The sequence below is a fragment of the Bicyclus anynana genome, chromosome 20 (assembly GCF_947172395.1).
Source record: "Bicyclus anynana chromosome 20, ilBicAnyn1.1, whole genome shotgun sequence".
NCBI lineage: Eukaryota > Metazoa > Arthropoda > Insecta > Lepidoptera > Nymphalidae > Bicyclus > Bicyclus anynana.
The window spans coordinates 9,617,032-9,625,149 of record NC_069102.1 but is presented as its reverse complement, the minus strand read 5'-3'; the positions used below and the strand labels follow the sequence as shown (position 1 = coordinate 9,625,149).

Sequence of the window (8,118 nt, the reverse complement as noted above, 5' to 3'; positions counted from 1 at the left end):
TTAATGTCATTTAGACGCATAGGAAACTACATACACATAATTATATAATGTAAGTAACACAAAATTGTGCATGTATGCACTTAGTGGAGTACCTAGTTAAATTCGGATCACTTTTGCGGTGTTTATGTAGTCACGTTTTTTTTATGCAATAAAGGCGCTTGACTACAGTTAAGCCTGATGGTAAGCATTAATGCGGTCTAAGTTGGAGCGCGCTTACCTAGAAGATGCCTATTCACTCTTGCTTTGAAGGTGTTCAAATTATATGTGTCATGAAACACAAATGCCGAAAGGGCATTCCATATTTTTGCTTACGACAACACGAGACATATCTAACAGAAAAATCGGTGTTCAGTGACGACTTCGTCCACATTCAGTCGGTCATAATATATTATTGCCTATTGCTGAAAAAATGATTAGGTGTATTGGTGTGAGTGAAAGTCACATCAAAATCGAATGTCGTCGTCTATTTCCTTTTTTGTCTTCTCTTATGTGTATTGCTTTTGTCTTTGTACGTTTGAGGCACTTATCTTAAGAAGCATTAATGTAAATAAATCAATAAAAAACACAGGAATGTTCTATGATAATTTTATTTAACTTAATTGCTATTATGTTCCCTAAATAATCAGTGCGCTTCGACGATTTCGTGCGGGAACCATTGCGACGACTCGAGCGCGTCCCATATACAAAGTTCCGGGTCCAAAAACTCTTGGTTCAGTTGATCCACATCGATTGACCTCTTGTGATCTGTAAAAAGTATAAATATTTAATTTCTAGATCGTATTTGAATGGCGATATTTTTTTTGATATTATTTAAAAGTTAACCCTTGATTACTATCTCACCTGATGGTAAGTGATAATGCAATCTAAGATGGAAGCGGGCTAACTTGTTAGGAGGATGAAAATCCACACCCCTTTCGGTTACTCACGTTGGCGGTACGTCTTTGTCGGTAGGGTGGTAACTAGCCACGGCCAAAGCCTCCCACCAGCCAAGCGATATCCGTGATATCCAGGATGTGATCTTTGCCTTCTATTCGGAGGGCGTAAGTTCGAATCCGGTCTGGGGCATGGACCTCGAACGTTTCAGTTACGAGTATGTGCATTAAAAAAAATCAAATATCACGTGTCTCAAAGAGAGAAGGAAAAAGATCGTGAAGAAACGTGCATACTTTAGATTTTTTTCATTCTCTTGTGAAGACTGTGAAGTGTGTCAATCCGCGTTAGGCCAGCGTGGTGAACCGGATAAGTATGGGTTTTTAATGATTGTAATGGCGACGTGATAAAATAGAGGACGCTTACTACGTTCGTGTAATATTCTGGTACGTAAAAATAACATGGATTTTTGGGGGTAGTGGGAAGTAGTGGCTTTGCTACAAAATACAATTTATCTCTATATCAAATTATTGCTGCAGCGGTTGAGCCGTGCTCTGCTCCTGTCCGTATTAACCCGACCACGTCAGTAAAAGGCTACTCGCCTGCTGTACAAAACTAAGAAAAATTTTTGCATAGAGGCAGTTTAGATGCCTCTCTCACTCTTTAGAAACTCTAATCACATTCTTATTTGTGAAAATAATCTCCTAATTGTAATATTTTTATAAAACAAAATTGTATTTTTATTTTATAATTGTGATTATATCACGTCACCGCAAACGCCAATCATAAGCTGTAACGTCATTCGCTACAAGGCATCCGTTTGTGATTGGCGCTTGCAGTGACGTGATATAATCACATCACTGCAAACGTCAATCACGCTGTTATCTCTATGAATGACGTCACTCGCTAATATGTTTATTATTGACGGGACAAAATAAAATATAGCTTCTAATACTTCCATAATTCAGTTTGAACACTGTTTACAAAAGAGGCAAATATTGATACTCACCGACGAGCGCCAAGTCGTCATTCTACTGCGGTTTGGTGGCGGGCGGCGGCTGCGTGGTGTCCACGATGGGCTGCTGCGGCGGTCTATTCCTGTCTGTAGGAACCCGACCACGTCAGTAATTGTTGATACTCACCGACGAGCGCCAAGTCGTCATTCTGCTGCGGTTTGGTGGCGGGCGGCGGCTGCGTGGAGTCAACGATGGGCTGCTGCGGCGGTCTATTCCTGTCTGTAGGAACCCGACCACGTCAGTAATTGTTGATACTCACCGACGAGCGCCAAGTCGTCATTCTGCTGCGGTTTGGTGGCGGGCGGCGGCTGCGTGGTGTCCACGATGGGCTGCTGCGGCGGTTGCGCCGTGCTCTGCTCCTGACCGTAGTAACCCGACCACGCTGAGTAATTGTTCCAATAGGCCGTTGGGTCGTAATAGTGGTTATATTCCTATAATTAGAACTGAACATCAGTATCAAGATAATGGATTTGTAGCAAAATAGGTCACTGCGATATCGTCGGTCTAGATGTGATAGCTCGTAAGTTCGAACTTTACAGGAGAGACAAGAAACATCTTATAGGTATCACTAAAAGTCGTTTTATGCGACCAAAAACGTTTTTTAATGTACGTACTACAAGATATTTATGGGCTACCACCGGAAAAGCTGTTTGAAGCTTTCTGCATCAAAATCAATTTTTACCAAAAATTGTTAGTTACGAGGCATCACATCTAGACCAACGATATGCGATCAAGCACATTTTCGATTACCAGTGAATTGTCACCGCCCACAAAAGTATTTGTTCAACTGTGATTAACTTATATCAGTCTGTAGGTTACAACTTACTTCATTGAAAATCAAGATAAATTACCACTGGCCTTCAAAAGGACCAGACATCTATTAAAAGAAATACATAAAGCTTCTTAAATATTGCTTATTTATAATTCACCCCACTGCTGGACAAAGGCCTTCCTCTACCTCTTCTATTGTCTCTCATAATTAGTTGTATGTGCTATGTCCAAAGCATTTAATTTGTCTCCTAAAACTCTTATAAACTTTGCCCATATTCAAGTCCTAATATATAATCTAACTAGCGGACGACCGCGACTTCATCCGTGAGGAAGTCAATGTAAACCACTATTTCACCACTTTAGAGGTTGAATTTATAAATTCTTGAATCAAGTTATATTTCATTATTTTTCATGATTTATGAACAAATTTTCAAAACTGTAACTCTGTAAAATGAAGCACTTTCCATACAAACTTTTAACCTCTATTTTATCCCCTTGGGGGTAGAATTGATCAAAATCCTTTCTTAGCAGATGCCTACGTCATAACATCTACCTGCATGCCAAATTTCAGCACGATCCGTCCAGTCACCTTTGAGTTTTATATATTTAGATTAGATTAGAATAATTAGATTATAATAATAATCAGATTATTACATACCGTCCCACTGCTATAAGATGGTGTGTTTGTAGTGGGTGCTGTGTTTTGTGTAGTGACAGCTCCTTTAGGTTTGGGCACAGCTGTACATATCTTTAGAGGCTTATTGCCTAGACCTGTGTATCCGTTCATAGCATAAAGAGCATTGCGCTGTTCATCCTCACTGCCAAACCTTACAAAGCCATAACCTTTTGTATAGCCTGAACCGTCTAGTATTACTGAAATATTTATAAAATACATATAGATTTAAATAGTAATATCAATATTTGGATAGGTCTCATAAACATTGATTCAGCACTTTTAGTTCGGCATCATTATCAGCCTATATTAAACAACCTACTACAGGGTTAGGCCTAATAGGAGAAGGACTATAAAACCCCATACTGCACCAATACTGGTTGACTGGGTTATCATCGAGTTGATTAGTATTGGTGGTAATAAATTATTTAACCATCACAGCACAGTAGTATGCACAGTGGATTTACAAGATGGAGGTCCTGGGTTCAATCCCCAGCTGGGCCACTTGAGGTTTATTTAATTGGTCTAGGTCTGACTGGTAGCTGGTTACCACCTTACTGGCAAAGACATACCGCCAAGGGATTTAGCGTTCCAGTTTGATGCCATGTAGAAACGGATAAGAGTGTGGATTTTCATCCTCCTCCTAACAAGTTAATCAGCTTCCATCTTAGATTGCATTATCACTTACCATCAGGTGAGATTGTAGCCAAGGGCTAACTTGTAAAAAATAAAAAAACTCTGAGGTACTGGGGTTAACTTCATCAACTCTGAAAATTTCTTAGAAGTAAAGCTGAATATTTTGTAGCCTGACCGTTTACTCTATAGCCTGTAAGTGGTTTTACCACAGGGCAACTACTTTAACAGTCAGGCAGTTAGCCTATAACACACAGTAAGCACTAACCAATATCAATAAATTTATATACCTTTAGCAGTTTTTATTGAATTGTATTTCCCAGCAAACACCCTGTATAGTGAGTAGTCATCTACATCAGGACTGAGGTCACCGACCCACACCGAGAACTCTCTCTCCTGTTGCATGTTAGATCGAGCTTCCCGTGATGCAGTGTTTAGTCTGAAGCGCACCACAGGAAAAGTGCCGGGTATGGGTTTCCCATTCAGTTTATGCATTGTATCTATTGCTTCCTCGTCAGTCTTAAAAATAAATAGAACAACATTAAAAAACAAAACAAGTATATAGCAAGTGCGGATTAATGATGTTTGTACTGTGTTTGTATGGATGTGTTAGGTATCCAGGTGTCTAGTTAATATGCATGAGTTATAAGTACTGAGTTCTTTCACCCAACAGCCAACTACCTAATCCAGGGTGGAATAAGACTGATAAAAGAAAGAGATATTACACAATATCGTAAGCCTCAGGCAAAGGAGTGATAAATCAAAGTTGCTAGGTGATTTAAAAATGGGCATGAGCCCAAATTGGTACCCTGAGGTTTCACTCGCATAGTTCCCATGTCTGTGGGAATACGGGGATAAAATATAGCCTGTAATACTCACTGACAATGTAACTTGACATTGGCGAACGAATTTCAAATATTGGGTCAGTAGTTTCCAGAGCTTCATAACAAACAAATGAAAAATAAAGGTGAATGTTAGTGGTAATTTAGAACTGCCACTTCTGTCTGAAGTCTGGTGAGCCCGGTCAACATTGTATTTAGTTTAAGAGTTAATGACCGGACTTAAAATAGTCTTTATTAAAGAAACTAGGCGTTAAACATACCTGAAAATGAACAAACGCATAACCGGCAGGTTCGCCCGTAAATTTATTTCTCATAACTTTAACAGCCAGCGGCCGCTGTCCCATCCGATGAAATGCAGCCATTATAAAACTCTCCGTCATATTCGGCTCCAGCTAAAATTTACAGCATAATTATAAACAAACCGAAATAAATTGAAGACAAATAAAACACGAAAACAAAACCTTACGCTGCCCATCCATAATTGACACTGCATCGACATTCTCGATTATTATTTGAGTTTGTAAGCAGTTTAAAAAATTGTATTTTGCAATCCTTAAAAAATCAATTAAACATTGATATGTAATTTTATTTTAAGAAAATATCTCACACACTCAACACCTCAAAACATTATTTATTTTATTTAGTTTGACATTGACAGCTTGCAAAGCATGAAATTGACAGATGAACTGAACCGTGAAGAGTTAAGTACTTTTTTATATTCGTAATGCGGCCCTGGATACGAGTTCTTATAGGCGTAGGCCAACCACAGATTTCTGTACGTTTAGTATCATACGTACATACGTATCATACGTACGTAAAGTGCCAATAAAGTGCAAAATGATCTTTAATAAATTACCAATATTAAAGTAGCTAAATACTAAAATATCATATTATTCTCGAGTTACGATATTTCGTAAATTTCAATTAATTCGTGGTCAAAATATTCCGTGCGTCACTATATTATAGACAAATAATAGTAATCTGTGGACGCTATGGCTCATGACATGGATCACAGATTAATGATAAGGATCATGAGTGAATCATGGCTTCCTGGGAGTAATTTATGTTCTTTGTTCATGGCTGTTTGTGGTCATAGCTATAGATCTGTTTATTATCTGTATCTGTGGTCAAAAATATGAGTCAAGCTCATGCTCAAGTCAACAATCAAGATTCAATTTCAAAGAATTAAGAAAAGAAAAGAAAGTTCAAAGTACTATTAGTACTTCACTTGTGTGAATGTGAATATTTATATTTTATAGCCAATTTCTTTGTCATAGAGTTGAAATATAGAAGTGGAACTACTGCTACTGAATGCTACATACATTTCAATAAAATAAACATGTGTTGCTGAGATAAACTAATCAAAAAGTTAAACATATAATCTACTCTAAAATGTCACGTCTTGATAATATGGATGCCTTAGAAAAGCAATTAGCCGAATTACAGATGGCAAAAGATCAAAGTTCACCTGGAAAAATGAAAAAGATACCACCAGCTGTGCCACCCAAAAAGAAGGCACAACCACAAGTTCCTCGCAGCGCTGCCGTCAGCACCTTACGTGAGCCTTCTTTTTCTACTAAAATATCTCCAATACAAAACTTTGTGCCGCCGCCGCCGCCGCCTCCACCAACGTATAGCAACGTACCGCGGCATCCTAGTAATATTCATCCAATGCATAAGGATTACGCAAATATAACACAACTGTCACTTCATAGCCATCCATTCAGACAGAACACATCAATGCCAACTAAAGGTTATACCGCCATGTACAGTAATAATCCACCCCCACCACCTCCTCCTCCATTGCATATCACAGCTCCCAAGTCTTTTGATTCGAATCATAATGAAGAGTTTTTACCACCACCGTCACCGGTCAGCTCCAATTATAGTGAATTAATGAGAGCCACAGCCAATCTGCCTTATAATCAAGACAGGCCATCTTATCCTGCCATATATCAAAATGAATATCCTGAGTATGGAGTGTCACAAGCTTCAACATATGAATCACTTTATGAGCCTATTAATCCAACCCCATCCATAAATATGGGACAAACAAACAACAATCAAACTTATAAAAGCAACCTGAGACCTGCTGGTAAATCTCCACTCCCCAAGGAAGAAGAGGTCGATGCACTGACTAATATGCTCGTTCAGTCCATAAGTGACAGTCAAGACTTAGACGTTTTTGGTACATGTGTTATATGTGACCAAAGAGTTGTTGGTGAAAGTTCAGGATGCACAGCAATGGGGAATGTGTATCATGTGACGTGTTTCTGTTGCCATCATTGCAATATGAATTTGCAAGGCAAACCTTTTTATGCTGTGGAAGGAAATCCTTATTGTGAGGTAGATTATTATGAAACTTTGGAAAAATGTTCAGTCTGCAATGATCCAATTTTAGATAGAATTTTGAGAGCAACAGGCAAACCCTATCACCCCACTTGTTTCACATGTGTTGTTTGTGGGAAAAGTCTTGACGGTGTACCATTTACGGTAGATGCAATGAATCAAATCCACTGCATTGAAGACTTTCATAAAAAGTTTGCACCACGCTGCTGTGTATGTGAGTTGCCGATTATGCCTGAAGAGGGTGAAGAAGAAACTGTAAGAGTGGTCGCTTTAGACCGAAGTTTCCATGTGCGTTGTTATAAATGTGAAGACTGTGGCCTAGTACTATCTTCTGAAGCACAAGGCCGAGGATGTTATCCACTTGATGATCACATTTTGTGTAAAGCTTGCAATGCTCATCGCATACGTCTGCTTACCAATGTAATGACTACAGACCTATAAATTTATAAACTTATCACCACCCAGATAAGACTTCTATTTTTTTAGTTATTGTTTTGACGTAATAATACTTTATCAATATTACTTTTATTTCTGCCATTAATTTATTCCTAGTTTGTAAGTATCAGTAATGTATTTATCACTTATTGTATTGTATAAAATGTTCTATTTTGGTAAGTCTTATACAGTCTAAGTAAAGGTATATAGAGATATATTATATTAAATTAAGACTGACATGGTGTATGAACATTGTTTGGAAATCCAAAATTGATAATAATTTAAATTGTGATATTAAATAAATATTTAAAGTCAATTATGGAATAACATAATATATTTACATAAAATAAAATGTTACAGAGCATTTAAAATGCACTTTATAATCATTATTTTAGTATTTAAGTGCTTATGCATGCATTTGATGGCAGCTGTATTGAATATTTATACAATAAATATTTAAAATATACAACATTATGCATTTTTTGTTTATTCAAACCATATTACCCAAATATCTTAACACTCCTTGGAT

The 8,118-nt window shown here is 37.7% G+C and overlaps 2 protein-coding genes across 2 annotated transcripts; one reads left to right on the top strand and one right to left on the bottom strand.

The window, feature by feature from the left end:
* Nucleotides 1-569: 569 nt before the first annotated feature.
* Nucleotides 570-5,460, bottom strand: LOC112057991 (tRNA selenocysteine 1-associated protein 1). The gene is made up of 6 exons (XM_024098628.2): nt 5,272-5,460; nt 5,066-5,197; nt 4,254-4,482; nt 3,316-3,530; nt 2,146-2,317; nt 570-744 (listed from the first exon to the last, which is right to left on the bottom strand). The coding sequence occupies exons 1-6, from the start codon at nt 5,302-5,304 to the stop codon at nt 623-625; spliced, it is 903 nt and encodes a 300-aa protein (XP_023954396.1). The 5' UTR covers nt 5,305-5,460; the 3' UTR covers nt 570-622.
* Nucleotides 5,461-5,925: 465 nt separating this feature from the next.
* Nucleotides 5,926-8,058, top strand: LOC112057986 (lipoma-preferred partner homolog). Its single transcript, XM_024098619.2, has one exon. It carries the CDS (start codon nt 6,198-6,200, stop codon nt 7,593-7,595), a length of 1,398 nt encoding a protein of 465 aa, XP_023954387.1. The 5' UTR covers nt 5,926-6,197; the 3' UTR covers nt 7,596-8,058.
* Nucleotides 8,059-8,118: the final 60 nt, after the last annotated feature.

Coding starts and splice junctions, on each gene's coding strand:
- LOC112057986 (XM_024098619.2), top strand. CDS start 6,198: ATGTCACGTCTTGATAATATGGATGCCTTAGAAAAGCAATTAGCCGAA.
- LOC112057991 (XM_024098628.2), bottom strand. CDS start 5,304: ATGTCGATGCAGTGTCAATTATGGATGGGCAGC. Junction 4,483..5,065: donor ATGCGTTTGTTCATTTTCAG/GTATGTTTAACG, acceptor TTTATTTTTAAG/ACTGACGAGGAAGCAATAGA. Junction 3,531..4,253: donor TTCAATAAAAACTGCTAAAG/GTATATAAATTT, acceptor TAAATATTTCAG/TAATACTAGACGGTTCAGGC.